Source organism: Malus domestica, chromosome 10 (assembly GCF_042453785.1).
Source record: "Malus domestica chromosome 10, GDT2T_hap1".
Classification (NCBI taxonomy): Eukaryota; Viridiplantae; Streptophyta; class Magnoliopsida; order Rosales; family Rosaceae; genus Malus; species Malus domestica.
Genome location: NC_091670.1, coordinates 41,953,989 through 41,968,461, shown reverse-complemented (window position 1 = coordinate 41,968,461; position 14,473 = coordinate 41,953,989). Strand labels below are relative to the sequence as shown.

Sequence of the window (14,473 nt, the reverse complement as noted above, 5' to 3'; positions counted from 1 at the left end):
TATAAAAACAAGTGGTATTACTTTCATGTTCTGATAACAATAAAAAATAATTCCAACGTTAGGATCCTCACCAAGAAGATTCGGAGAGAATCCTCATTCCAATAGGAAAAGAGAGGATTGGTGTTTTTTTTTTTTACTTGGTTTTTACCGGAGAAACGCGCGCAGATATACAAAATTCGACATGAAGAAAAGAAGAAAAGACGGCAAGGCAATACAGGTGCGTCCGTTAAATCAATTCTTCAATTTACCAAAACCCTAATTTTGCGACTTTGTTCTTGATCGGTGTTGTGTTCTTTTTGAGAATTTATATACCGATGATATAATTGATTAGACATTCAAATGATTGTTTGCCTTGAATATTTCGATTGGTTGTTATTGTTTCTCAACCAAACCGATCAATTCTTCAATTTACCACAACCCTAATTTTGCGACTTTGTTCTTGATCGGTGTTGTGTTGCTTTTTGAAAATTTGCAGACAAGTCGTGAAGTCCTCGAAGAAAGCTTCAGGAAGCAAGGATTTAGTCCTCCTAGGGGTGGGTTTGTTGCTGTATTTGTTTTGCTTTTATTTCTTTTTTCTTCTATACATTTTATGCCTCTACGATCTGTCTGTCTGGTGGGAATTCTTATTTTTGTATCCAACTCTCTTTTTTCCGCTAAATTGGATTGTACCAAACTTCTGTGGTGCTCTGTAGTATATGATGTGTGAGGGGTTCCAAGACATGGACTTTGTTTTTTCTGTTTTTTTTTTTTCTTCCTGCAAACACGAATTCCAACATTGTGATGTTTCTTTGTCCGATATTTTCAGCATGCTCAAGGCCCCTTGTGGTTTTAGACCCATGGAATTCTTCAATCTACAAGTCAACGGTGGTAAGGATTTAGCCGAACCAAATATGTTTTTACGCAATGCTCGTCCTCCCTATATGCACTAATTGTGATTTCTGACAAGGCTGCCCTTGCGGACGAGAAATCTTTCGCGGAGAAATGTCGTCGGTATCCTCAACACTACAATGAGGCGAAGTGAGTTTGTTCTTGTACCCCTTTTTGCTTTTAGTTATCTTTATTTTGCGTTGCTGCAATGGGATTGGATGACTCTTCCTTTTTCATCTATGCGCTTCTGATACAGGTACAGGAGGATTTTGGAGGCAAACAAACCGCGTACATTAGATGCTTGGAAATTGAGGGACGCTCATCCACTTTGTACACCAGTAAGAATTCTACCCCATCATATCTGTTCACTTCCTCCAATGCACGCATTCAGCGGAGGCGTAATACCAGGTTCTAATTTCATCCTCCTTACAGGTGATTGTGCAGAAGGATCCAAGCAGCGACATTCCTGACATTACTAATGTGACCCAGTTCGTTTTCCCTTTACTTTTTGCTTTGGTCGTCTTTGATATATATTGCTACAATGGAATAGGATGCCTCCCTAGCTTGCCTTAGGGTTCTCACTTCTCACATGGTTCTGTTGCCTGTCCCCTGCATTGGACTGCAGCTTCCTACTCGAACCTGATATGACTCTCCCAGAATTTGCTGATTGCATTCGGTCATTTCTTTCCGACTTTGAACCAGAATGGCCTATCTATGTCTATTTCAAGAACACAGTCCCCAAAACTGGTGAGCAGTGCTGCAATTCATTCTTGTTTTAGGTCAGCCTGATAATATCCATCTTGATCCCAGATTGTCTACGGTTGCCATGACTCTAATTCTTCCAATGTTGTTACAGGAGCCTTGATGTCTGCTATCGATGAGAAAAACAAGGACGATGATGGATTTCTTCGCGTGACCTACAGTGCAGATTGGAAAAAGGAAGGAGTAGTCTTTCGATCCGGTGATATACCAGTAAGAATTTCAGTGAATCAGACACATGTACTTCCTAGTCATTCAGTGGATATTCCCTGTTGTAATTTGAGCCTTCTTGCAGAGGATTAAAGAGTTAGACGGTAGGAATGCTTTAAAACGCTCATTTGATGAGGTAAGAATTTAAGCTGAATTAAGTAAGTTTACGCCCCACACTTTCAGTGGATACACTCTGTTCTAATTTGAGCCTCTATGCACGTGATCGCGGAGAAGCTTGGAATTTTCAATGATTTTACAAAGTTAGTTGCCCAGTCCCTCCCTTGCGCTTTAGTTCTCCTCTCTTGATTGGTATTTGCTACAGTGGAATGGGATTGCTGATTTATCATCAATGTTTTTGACAAATGTTCAGGGGTACTTTGGAGGTGCTGGAACGGCGTATTTCAGATGCTAAGAAAATGAGGCAGTGGTATCCGTCTCATGAACTGGTGAGAATTTCACTGCACATCAGTTATGCTTATTAAGACGGGGCATATACCATGTTCTAATACGAGCGTCCCTGCAGGTGATTGTGGAGAAGGATGGAAGCAGTGGCCTTCCTGAACTTGATGCAAAGAAGTTAGTTTCCGGTTCCGTTTTGCCTTGGGTATCATGATTTGTATTGCCCCCTTTTTCGTGCATGCTCTTGGTATTTCATATGTTAACGAAATCGAATGAAAAAAGAAGGGAGATATATAGGAGTTGGTCTTATAAGAAGGGGTTCTCATGTAGTTTTATCGCTTCTCTTGTGTTTTTTGACTGCAGATACCAAGTCCACGGTGATGTCACTCTTGAGGAGTTTGTTGGGTATCTTCAGACAAAGGTTGCATGTAAAGATCCTTTGTTTGTGTATTTCAAGAACACTGAACATCCCAATGGTGAGTAGAGCTTCAACTCATTTTTGTTTTATGCCACTTGATAATATCCATCTTGTGCCCAAATTAGCGGTGGATTTAATACCTCTCAGTAATTCCTCCAATGTTGTTACAGGAACCTTGATGTCTGCAATTGATGAGGAAAACAGGGATGAAGACGGGTTTCTTCGCATGACCTACTGTGGAACAAGAGAGAGGCTGGACGCATTGAAGATCTCTGAGTCAGTGGTCTGACGACTCTGGCCTGCTTAGATATTATGTTGAGATGAATGGCGTGGATCGTTGAAATGTTTTATCACTAGACTCTGCTTAGATATGATATGGTTTTTAGACTTGAAGAAAACTTAACCTTGAGATCAAGGGATTGCAGTGAACTTTTAGCGCAATGACCAAAATGTTTTAGTTATCTGGTGCCATTCGGAGAAAAGAAGATAGAAGTTGAAAGTAAGTTTGAGTGTATTTAATAATATTCTGTTTTTCGGATGTATTGTTTTGGGAGGACTGCTGGCTATTCGATGCGCTCTTTCATCCCCCATGGAGGAGTTATGTGTGGATTCGCCACTGTTCTGCAAATTCCCTGGTTATCCAGACGAAGATGAAATTTCATTTGAATTCGACATGATCCAGAACTGGCGTCACTAGGAGGATATGACAGGTTCAGTGGCGGATGGTCTCTATATATAGTATGGTTTTGGGGTGAATGTAACTTGATAGTTGATAACTGACATTATTCGTATGTGTGTATGCCTGCAGCAGCCTCCTATAATACTAACTACGCTAATTCCAGCTGGCTGGAATTTGACTTTACCGGGTTCGACGACTCAAACCCGTGACCAACAAAAGAACAAAATTTCCTTTGCGCCAAAGCATTTACAACAATTGTACAACAACAGTACACGCTCGTAGGCTCCCAAAATGAAACTCCAAAAGAAATGTGAGGAAAGGTACACGGAAAGGCATAGGGGCAACCTAAGCACTCCAAGTTCTCTGGACCATTCAACAGAATCCGAGTGGGATACGATCCTATACCACTTAACGAAATCCAAAGCAGGATATGATTATAAACCTCTCAACGGAATTGCAAAGTACGATGGATTCCAAACCACTCAACGGATCCATACGGAGTAGCATATTAAAATTCCGTTACAATCCGACGGTCGGATCTACGCCAATCACAAATTCAAGTGGAGATCAATTACGAAACTACGTTAAAATGTTTGAATTTCACCAAACGGATGTCAAAAATGGATTTAGCACGTTAAAATACCCTAAGAAGGTTCCCGAATTTTTTTTGAAAAAAGTCAACTTGGGGAATATTATTCTCCAAAAGTAATCCACAGAATATTCCATATGGGTCGGATACGGTCACGGGTCGGGTCAACTCGATTTTCCTGGGAAATTTGGATAAACTTTAAAGCTCCAAAACTTCTTCATTCCCCGACCAAATATGACGCATAATATATCAAAGCAAGGCTAGAGATGGGAGGAACCATAATTTACCAGGTGAAAGTCAAATGGTGGCCGAAGGCGGCCGTAAAATGGCCGAAAATGCAACAGGTCCGCGAGAATATTGGGTAACTAGCCGGACTATTGAGTAAACATTAAATCATTATAACTTTGTCATTTATTAACCAAAATCAATGATCCAAAAATGAAAATTCATCTACAGAACATGAGGAATCGATTTACACCTATTTGGAGTTCAAAAGATGACTGGAAGATGTCTGAAATCGACGCGGAAAGTACGGCTCAAACCAAAGTCCACGAACTCGTATCTCTGCTTGAATTTTCACGAAACCAATGACGGTTTCACCTTTTTAGGTTCAAGAAGAACATGATGATGAAGTTTGAAGGGTCCAATTCGCCGGAAAAATGATTTATGTTGGTTTGGTTTTCACGGGGGAGAAGAGAGTGACGAGAGAAGAGAGATGCACGGGGGTGATTAGAGATAGGAGAGAGAAGGTTCCAGAAATGTGGGGAAGGCTCCCCACGCGTCAATATCCAACGGCCAAAAAGATCATGTGCCAAATAATCGTAAAATTACTAAAATGCCCTTGACTTCAAAGCTTCGTAGAATCTTCGTTATAGCTCCGAATTACGTTCCGCTTGCACCCATGCGTTCATATCGACGAGTACTACCCAAACATGCCAAGAAATGTGGAAAATATGAAAGGATCAAGTGTGTCCATAAAGAATTCCGTTTAGTACAATAGGGGGCATTTTTGTCTTTTTGCTTATCGAAAAAATTTATACGCTGTAAGTATAAATGCGTCGTAGCCACATACGAAATAATGAATTTAAAATAGTGAAATTCAGGGACGGGAGGATTTAATTATCGGATTAGTATAAGTTTTGTTTGTACCGCGTCTAGCGAGTGATGTGGTATTGCTTGTCAGCGAGGGTTTGATGTGGTCTCGCTTGTTGGTGGTGACATTACATGTGGCTTGTTTAGGATCGTTGCGTCTGCCGCATTTGTAGCGAATGTAACCATGTGTGCTTGTGCTAGTATTGATAGTGCTTGTGGTAGCCAAATATGGCAAATTATTTCCATACCAATGAATTGGTCACTGAAAAATATATTCATATGGTAAGCTTTGTATTTGTTTTTGCTAGTTAATGAAATCACTATCACTTTTGTAAAATTTATATATGCAAAAAATTAGTATTGGACTCGCATGTTGTGGCTGAAGACCCATATTATGCTACTTTTGGGCTTTGAAATTTAGGTGTTAATGTTGCTTTTGGTCCACTATGTCGAGCATCGCTTAAAAGTTGATAGCCTTTCCCCCGCTTGTCCTGCTTATTAAATTCACGTCAAACCGTTGTCAAATTAAAAAAAAAGTAAAAAAATGTCAAGTCCAGTGAAAATTCAAGACCCCATTTTCGCTTTTCCTTGCCCAAAAAAACGCGCGAAACAAGGCCAAGAACCACCGCTGTGTCCGTCGCCGTGTACGCCGCCGTCTCCGTCGCCGTACAGAAACCCGTCCACTCTCTTGAAAGACATTTCCGAGTTCAAAACCCCAAAAAATGTTTTTCCCAAAACACTCCCGAAACCCTCAATGGAAGGCCAAGAACCACCACCGTCTCCGTCGCCGTGTACGCAGCCGTCTCCGTCGCCGTACAGAAACTCGTCCACTCTCTTGAAAGACATTTCCGAGTTCAAAACCCCAAAACGGGTTTTTCCCAAAAAACTCCCGAAACCCTCAATGGAAGGCCAAGAACCACCGCCGTCTCCGTCGCCGTACAGAAACTTGTCCACTCTCTTGAAAGACATTTCCGAGGTCGAAACCCCAAAACGCCCATCGCGCATCTCGGATTTCTATTCCACTTGCCCCGATTTCTTGAGCTCGAAGCATTACCCCGGAAGTTCTTCGTCATTTCACCGCCGGCCGTCTCTCGCTCCGTCGAACTATGGCCGCACAAAGGCGGTGGCCCGGGAACTCAACGTTTTCAAGCTCGAGCACTCGCAGTGGTCTCGCAAGGCCCAAATCAAGGAAGGGCGTTCGCTCAAATCTCTCTCCGTCTGGCTCAAGTTCCTCTTCCAAAACCCTACCTTCTGCGGCTGCAGTTTGTCCGTGGATGGAGATCGCATTGTAACGCAACACACGCGGAAGAGGGATTGCGACTCGTCGTGGCCGGCCGATGTCGCTGTACACAAGGTCCAGTCCTCTGAATCTTTGTTTCTTTCATGGCAAGAAACGTTATGAAAGTTTATGAAATATTTTGGGTTGTTAATTGTAGCTTTTTTTTTTTTGTGTTAACAACTGTTCTAATTAGATTTTATTTTATTGATTTGGTTTATGGTCTGCATCTTTTAATTTCTTACTGTAAATAAACTGCTTTATTTAGGGAAATTTGCAGCTACCTGTTGGTATTATCTTTACATGATCTAGAGTTGCAAGAGAAATTGGCCTTTAATCGTTCTTTTCTGTTTCACAGATCAGTTGGATCTAAATAATCCAGATGGGTGCCTATTATTTTCTCCGCTTTTATTTTATACTGTGTAAGTATCATGTCTCAGTAGTGTGCTTACAAATTTCAGAGATACTGCCGTGGGTGGTTGATCAGAAGTTGCTTATCGTGTCAAAGACGGGCTACAACAACAATCAAAAGTGCTATTCCTCATAGACTCTTAGGTATATTACTACAACCTTCCCCAACTGGTTCTTACCCATTTTGTTTACATATATTGCACGCCCTATTTTTGGATAGAAACCTATACTTACAAATGTTAATGGCATTGGCATTGGTTTGTTGCAGGTGCTTCTTCACTACTCCCAGTCGTCTGCAATGGTTGTCCTTTGAATAGCACGGGATCCCTTTATATGGTTGTGCAAAGATATATTCGTGGGTGGCTTGCAAGGTTGAGATACATTCATGGGGTTGCTCTTGTAGATAAATCTTGCAATCTGTGCCAAGAAAATGTTGTGCGTGATCTTCAAGTAAGGGCAGAAAATACTGAAAAAGCAATTATGAGGGAGGAAGTATTGTAACTCATGATATATCTGCTCCTGATCTAGTCAAAGCTGCCATTGTTGTCCAAAGATATATTCGTGGGTGGCTTGTAAGGTTGAGATACATTCATGGGGTTGCTATTGTGGATAAATCTTGCAATCTCTGCCAAGAAAGTGTTGAGCGTGATCTTCAAGTAAGAGCAGCAGTTAAAATTCAGCTTGCGTGGAAGAATTTTTCTGTCTGTCGTTCTCCTCTATCAGCTTTCTGCTGCAACTAAAATTCAAAGTCATTTTCGTGGTTGGCTATTGAGGACAGAAGCATGAAATCCACCGGGAGACTTGTCAGACTATGGACCGGCTGATGGACCACATCCGCTATATCACACGGTTTGTTTGTCAGTTTGACGGAAAAATCCTCTATTTTTCACTACTTATATAAAAACAAGTGGTATTGCATTTATGTTCCGATAACAATAAAAAAAAATTCCAACGTCAGGATCCTCACAAAAAAGATTCGAAGAGAATCCTCATTCCAATAGGAAAAGAGAGGATTGGTGTTTTTTTTTTTTACTTGGTTTTTACCGAAGAAACGCGCGCAGATATACAAAATTCGACATGAAGAAAAGAAGCTGGGACGGCAAGGCAATACAGGTGCGTCCGTTAAATCAATTCTTCAATGTACCAAAACCCTAATTTTGCGACTTTGTTCTTGATCGGTGTTGTGTTGCTTTTTGAGAATTTATATACCGATGATATTATTGATTAGACATTCAAATGATTGTTCGCCTTGAATATTTTGATTAATTGTTTTTGTTTCTCAACCAAACCAATCAATTCTTCAATTTACCACAACCCTAATTTTGCGACTTTGTTCTTGATCGGTGTTGTGTTGCTTTTTGAAAATTTGCAGACAAGTCGTGAAGTCCTCGAAGAAAGCTTCAGGAAGCAAGGATTTAGTCCTCCTAGGGGTGGGTTTGTTGCTGTATTTGTTTTGCTTTTATTTCTTTTATCTTCTATACATTTTATGCCTCTATGATCTATCTGTCTGGTGGGAATTTTTATCTTCTATACTTCTGTGGTGCTCTGTAGTATATGATGTTTGAGGGGTTCCACGACATGGACTTTGTTTGTCCAAGGCCGGATTTTTCTTTTCTTTTCATTTTTTCCTGCAAACGCAAATTCCAACCGTGTGATGTTTCTTTGTCTGATATTTTCAGCATGCTCAAGGCCCCTTGTGTTTTTAGACCCTTGGAATTCTTCAATCTACAAGTCTACGGTGGTAAGGATTTAGCCGAACCAAATATGTTTTTACCAATGCCCGTTCTCTGGCTTGACCTCCCTATATGCACTAATTGTGATTTCTGACAAGGCTGCCCTTGCGGACGAGGAATCTTTCGCAGAGAAATGTCGTCGGTATCCTCAACACTACAATGAGGCGGAGTGAGTTTGTTCTTGTCCCCCTTTTTGCTTTTAGTTATCTTTATTTTGCGTTGCTGCAATAGGATTGGATGTCTCTTCCTTTTTCATCTATGCGCTTCTGATACAGGTACAGGAGGTTTTTGGAGGCAAACAAACCGCGTACTTTAGATGCTTGGAAATTGAGGGACGCTCATCCACTTTGTACACCAGTAAGAATTCTACCCCATCATATCTGTTCACTTCCTCCAATGCACGCATTCAGCGGAGGCATAATACCAGGTTCTAATTTCATCCTCCTTACAGGTGATTGTGCAGAAGGATCCAAGCAGTGACATTCCTGACATTACTAATGTGACCCAGTTCGTTTTCCCTTTACTTTTTGCTTTGGTCGTCTTTGATATATATTGCTACAATGGAATAGGATGCCTCCCTAGCTTGCCTTAGGGTTCTCACTTCTCACATGGTTCTGTTGCCTGTCCCCTGCATTGGACTGCAGCTTCCTACTCGAACCTGATATGACTCTCCCAGAATTTGCTGATTGCATTCGGTCATTTCTTTCTGACTTTGAACCAGAATGGCCTATCTATGTCTATTTCAAGAACACAGTCCCCGAAACTGGTGAGCGGTGCTGCAATTCATTCTTGTTTTAGGTCAGCCTGATAATATCCATCTTGATCCCAGATTGTCTACGGTTGCATGACTCTAATTCTTCCAATGTTGTTACAGGAGCCTTGATGTCTGCTATCGATGAGAAAAACAAGGACGATGATGGATTTCTTCGCGTGACCTACAGTGCAGATTGGAAAAAGGAAGGAGTAGTCTTTCGATCCGGTGATATACCAGTAAGAATTTCAGTGAATCAGACACATGTACTTCCTAGTCATTCAGTGGATATTCCCTGTTGTAATTTGAGCCTTCTTGCAGAGGATTAAAGAGTTAGACGGTAGGAATGCTTTAAAACGCTCATTTGATGAGGTAAGAATTTAAGCTGAATTAAGTAAGTTTACGCCCCACACTTTCAGTGGATACACTCTGTTCTAATTTGAGCCTCTATGCACGTGATCGCGGAGAAGCTTGGAATTTTCAATGATTTTACAAAGTTAGTTGCCCAGTCCCTCCCTTGCGCTTTAGTTCTCCTCTCTTGATTCGTATTTGCTACAGTGGAATGGGATTGCTGATTTATCATCAATGTTTTTGACAAATGTTCAGGGGTACTTTGGAGGTGCTGGAACGGCGTATTTCAGATGCTAAGAAAATGAGGCAGTGGTATCCGTCTCATGTACCGGTGAGAATTTCACTGCACATCAGTTATGCTTATTAAGACGGGGCTATACCATGTTCTAATACGAGCATCCCTGCAGGTGATTGTGGAGAAGGATGGAAGCAGTGGCCTTCCTGAACTTGATGCAAAGAAGTTAGTTTCCGGTTCCTTTTTGCCTTGGTTATCATGGTTTGTATTGCCCCCGTTTTCGTGCATGCTCTTGGTATTTCATATGTTAACGAAATCGAATGAAAAAAGAAGGGAGATATATAAGAGTTGGTCTTATAAGAAGGGGTTCTCATGTAGTTTTATTGTGTCTCCTGTGTTTTTTGACTGCAGATACCAAGTCCACGGTGATGTCACTCTTGAGGAGTTTGTTGGGTATCTTCAGACAAAGGTTGCATCTAAAGATCCTTTGTTTGTCTATTTCAAGAACACTGAACATCCCAATGGTGAGGAGAGCTTCAACTCATTTTTGTTTTATGCCACTTGATAATATCCGTCTTGTGCCCAAATTAATGTGCCACTTGATAATATCCGTCTTGTGCCCAAATTAGTGGTGGATTTAATACCTCTCAGTAATTCCTCCAATGTTGTTACAGGAACCTTGATGTCTGCGATTGATGAGAAAAACAGGGATGAAGACGGATTTCTTCGCATGACCTACTGTGGAACAAGAGAGAGGCTGGACGCATTGAAGATCTCTGGGTCAGTGGTCTGATGACTCTGGGCTGCTTAGATATTATGTTGAGATGAATGGCGTGGATCGTTGAATTGTTTTAACACTACTATTGACTCTGCTTAGATATGATATGGTTTTAAGACTTCAAACAAAAAAAAAAAACTTGCTCTTCAGATCAAGGGCATCGCATTGGACTTTCAATGCAATGCCCGAAACTTTTTTTATTAGCTAGAACTTGATTGTACTGGGTTCGATCAGTGTTCGGATTTTGCAAAAACTTTAGTGGTGTTTGGATAGAGTCGTATATCTGGCAGGGATGGATGGAACTCACGTTCCTTAGCAAACTAAAGGCTCGAAAGGTTGTTCTTGGTGGAAAGGAGAGGAGATGAGGGCGGTGGCATCGGCCATCGGCCATCGGTGATGAGATTCGTTTAATGCGGACACTTCATAAAATGTTGGACATAGTGTAATATGAAAATAGTGTGTAAAGGGTGCTATTATAAAAAATTTGCCATTTACTACCACTTCCTCAATTCAATCCGTACCCAGGTGACCCCTTTTCGTCCACTTAGGAAAATCTTTAACATGTTGACGTTGGTTCGGGAGTGTATTAGTTTTTCGTAATTCTCAAAAGGGCGTTATTGTTGACACTCAAAATTCTCATTATGTACTCTTTACATATATTTCACTTTCTTGATGAAAGGTTTACAGTGCCAATATCAACAACCATTCTAGTGGCATGTCCAAGTCTTTATTATCTTCAAGACTTCAACCAAAAAAAAACCCATGGAATGTGAAACATGGAGAAATACAAGGAGAGTGGAACTTACAAGGAGAGTGGAACTTGGAGTCCAAGCATTTTATCTGGTGATGTGTGTTTGTTTAATCCAAGTTTCTAAAAAAACGTTAGGCGCTAGTCGGGCGGCTAGGCAGGTCTAGGCGGATTTAGGTAAATTTCTTGTATATCTTGTAAATAAATGCATATTGACACTTACAAAAAAATTATACTTTGTATAAAATTCATGGATAAGAGATAATAAAAGAATGATAAAATGCAAAAAAAGTATCCAACAAGTCTAAAATTTTAAAACACATTAAGCATACATGCTATAAAATCATAATGAGTAGTATTGCACGATGACACGCAAGAAAAATATACTCGGAAAAAAGAATGAAAAAGAAACACAAAACAGTCGCCGTGAAAAATTGAACTCGTGACCTGAAAACTAATGAAGGCGCGCTAACCAACACGTACAAGGCCACACTTGTGTCATTTGCAACAACCACAGTATACGTTAGTGTAGCAGCATCATTTGACATTTGAAAAACCCTAATAGTTACACCCACTCTCATTTCAGCTATTATGACCTCAAGCCCAGAGCCCAAACCCTCTCTCTAATTCAGACCGTTACTCCTCGGATAGCACAGAAGCTTAGGATGCTCACACGTGTCGTGCATCAGGAAAATGAGCTCCCTAGAGTCGAAAGGCTACTCTTATATCTGAATGCCCTTCTCTCATTTCTGAGTAAATTGAGAAACCCTAGGTCTCTCTCTCGTCTCTCTAAAAGATGAGAGATGTCTCTCAAGAAAATTAGAAGCCTCTCCCTAGAAACCAAAATAATTCTCTCATTTATCTCCACCCTCTCTCACATCAACACAAACCGCAGACCTGATTAATTGCTATTGTTTCTCAACCAAACCAATCAATTCTTCAATTTACCACAACCCTAATTTTGCGACTTTGTTTTTTTTATCGGTGTCGTGTTGCTTTTTGAAAATTTGCAGACACGTCGTGAAGCCCTCGAAAGGGTTTAGGTTTCATCCTTATCTCTTCCCTCTTCCTCTGTACCGATTACAACTGTTGAATTGATTTTCTTATTTTAATCTCATCTGTCAAATTGTTATCTATTTATTTATTTATTTTTTAACTATAAAAGTGAGGTCTCTATATCTTTCGCATCCATTTTTTTTTTAATACATCCTTCAAACTACCCTTCAAATAGCCAAACTGTAGCATGATAGCTCCGTTGATGACAACCAAGCTATGATGGTTAGGACAACGATGAGAAAATCGTAGGCAAATTAGATATCATTTTTGGAATTAAGAGTTTTTGGGATTTGGTTAAGTAATACTTTAACTGACTATTTGGATCCACACAAATTCATTTGCTATTTCTTGAATAGATTTTAGTTCAATATATGTGGTTTTTATACATGAATAAAATCTATTTAACAAGCTTCGTGATAAGTTTGAAAAGAGCAAGCAAAAACCACATATATTTAACTAAAATCTGTTGAAGAAATAGCAGATGAATTGGTGTGGATCCAAATAATCAGTTAAAGTATTACTTATTCAAATCCCAAAAACTCTTAATTCCAAAAATGATATCCAATTTGCCTATGATTTTCTTATCGCAATCGGCGTCTTAACCATCATAGCTTCGTCAACGGAAGATGAGCTATCATGTTATAGCATTGCAGTTTGGCTATTTGAAGGGTAGTTTGAAGAATGTATTAAAAAATGATGGAGGTGAAAAATATAGAGACCTCACTTTTATAGTGAAAAAAGAGAGATAACAATCCGACAGATGAGATTAAGATAAGAAAATCAATCCAACAGTTGCAAAAAGTTGAAATCTTATCTCGATCGGAAATTATTAATGATGACATAAGTCGTTAATGATGCCATTCTATTTACGTTTATTTTTTAAGAAAAAAAAAATTCGTGTCGGAATTAGAATTCTTTTTCTTAATGTTCATAAAAATATTTTACGAAAACGTAATATTAAATTAAATAAAAAAAGGTGCACGTCAAATTATCATATGGTTTAGGGTTGGTGGAGCATCATAAAAATATTTTACGTAATATTAAATTAAATAAAAAAATGTGCACGTCAAATTATCATATGGTTTAGGGTTGGTGGAGCGTAATGTGTTTTGAAGGTGGTGATCTTGGAGATGCTCTTATGGTTTAGGGTTGGTGTTTAGGATTTTAGGTTCAAATATTGTAAATGTTGAATTTGATATCAATTTATGGAAATGGATTACTTCCACCAATCCGAGTCCTTAAAATTTGATCAAACGGCTAAAGTTATTATAAATTTTAAAGGGGTCTTCTATTTTTAGTCGTTGAATCAAATTTGAAGGGTTCAGATTGGTGGAAGGGTTCAGATTGGTGGAAGGGATCCGGAGAGGATCCCTTCCCATCAATTTATTCTTTGACCAGTCATGGATTCAAGTCCCATTTGACTACTACTGTGGGTTTGGTGAGTTCATGTCGAGTAGATGATCTTTTTCATGGTGATTTGATCTTAGGAAGCCAACAAATAAAATTGATTTGAAGGTAATTTTGGTAATACAAAACGTATGAAATATTACATACAAACATAATTAGGTAATTTTCCTAGTTGAATTATATTATCAAGTTGTAGCGAAGAAAAAAGACACACAGTTATTAGGTTGTAGATAAGAAAAAAAGACAACGGACTTAAGACAAAAATAAACATAAGGTTGTGTTAATTTATTTATTTTTTGGTAAGAATTCTTTTTTAATACTTTGAGTTAGGTTATCTTAATTTAATTTTGTGAATGTTTTAATTTAAATAAATCTAAATTAGGACAAAATTTAAAAAACCGAACAAATCACATCAACCAAACTTCAATACACACATCAACCAAAATTTAATATACAACCAAACTTTGATACACGTACCAACCAAACTTCAATATACAAACAACCAAACTTCAATACATATACCAACTAAACTTCAATATCCACCAATGAAAACTAACTAAACAATCACCAAACAACAATAAATTTTCTTTCCTCCCTTTCCTTTGTATAAGGGGGAATTTAACAAAATCATACAACACATCATCCTCGTATCTAGAGCGATACACTTTGTTATTTCAACGGCTTTGAGATGTAGTTTATACAAGGACATAAAAG

General features: G+C 39.2%; 2 protein-coding genes across 5 annotated transcripts; both read left to right on the top strand.

The window, feature by feature from the left end:
- Window positions 1-35: 35 nt before the first annotated feature.
- On the top strand, window positions 36-4,418 carry LOC103446863 (uncharacterized). 4 transcript variants are annotated; one of them, XR_011571860.1, is made up of 15 exons: window positions 37-217; window positions 476-533; window positions 806-867; window positions 947-1,017; window positions 1,124-1,205; window positions 1,300-1,355; window positions 1,493-1,614; window positions 1,724-1,839; window positions 1,922-1,972; window positions 2,068-2,096; window positions 2,207-2,282; window positions 2,360-2,412; window positions 2,599-2,711; window positions 2,824-3,024; window positions 4,358-4,418. XR_011571860.1 is itself a non-coding variant. In XM_029087596.2 (14 exons), the coding sequence occupies exons 1-14, from the start codon at window positions 182-184 to the stop codon at window positions 2,940-2,942; spliced, it is 1,044 nt and encodes a 347-aa protein (XP_028943429.1). In that variant the 5' UTR covers window positions 37-181; the 3' UTR covers window positions 2,943-3,191. The 4 variants fall into 4 exon arrangements, 2 of the variants coding, with proteins under 2 accessions (XP_028943429.1, XP_028943430.1); XR_003766359.2 differs by lacking the exon at window positions 4,358-4,418 and having other exon boundaries at window positions 36-217; window positions 2,360-2,440; window positions 2,824-3,191; XM_029087596.2 differs by lacking the exon at window positions 4,358-4,418 and having other exon boundaries at window positions 2,824-3,191.
- Window positions 4,419-7,190: 2,772 nt separating this feature from the next.
- Window positions 7,191-10,801, top strand: LOC114819296 (uncharacterized). The gene is made up of 16 exons (XM_029087593.2): window positions 7,191-7,356; window positions 7,479-7,549; window positions 7,762-7,813; window positions 8,073-8,130; window positions 8,380-8,441; window positions 8,532-8,602; window positions 8,709-8,790; window positions 8,885-8,940; window positions 9,078-9,199; window positions 9,308-9,423; window positions 9,506-9,556; window positions 9,652-9,680; window positions 9,791-9,866; window positions 9,943-9,995; window positions 10,182-10,294; window positions 10,445-10,801. Exons 2-16 carry the CDS (start codon window positions 7,512-7,514, stop codon window positions 10,561-10,563), a joined length of 1,098 nt encoding a protein of 365 aa, XP_028943426.1. The 5' UTR covers window positions 7,191-7,356; window positions 7,479-7,511; the 3' UTR covers window positions 10,564-10,801.
- Window positions 10,802-14,473: the final 3,672 nt, after the last annotated feature.

What these genes read in the sequence shown, in the direction of transcription:
- LOC103446863 (XM_029087596.2), top strand. Translation starts at nt 182, where the DNA reads ATGAAGAAAAGAAGAAAAGACGGCAAGGCAATACAG. An exon ending in GACATTACTAATGTGACCCA is followed by an intron (nt 1,356 to 1,492) that starts GTTCGTTTTCCC and finishes ATTGGACTGCAG; the next exon opens with CTTCCTACTCGAACCTGATA. An exon ending in CCTGAACTTGATGCAAAGAA is followed by an intron (nt 2,413 to 2,598) that starts GTTAGTTTCCGG and finishes TTTTGACTGCAG; the next exon opens with ATACCAAGTCCACGGTGATG.
- LOC114819296 (XM_029087593.2), top strand. Translation starts at nt 7,512, where the DNA reads ATGGACCGGCTGATGGACCACATCCGCTATATCACACG. An exon ending in CAACACTACAATGAGGCGGA is followed by an intron (nt 8,603 to 8,708) that starts GTGAGTTTGTTC and finishes CTTCTGATACAG; the next exon opens with GTACAGGAGGTTTTTGGAGG. An exon ending in CTCATCCACTTTGTACACCA is followed by an intron (nt 8,791 to 8,884) that starts GTAAGAATTCTA and finishes TCCTCCTTACAG; the next exon opens with GTGATTGTGCAGAAGGATCC.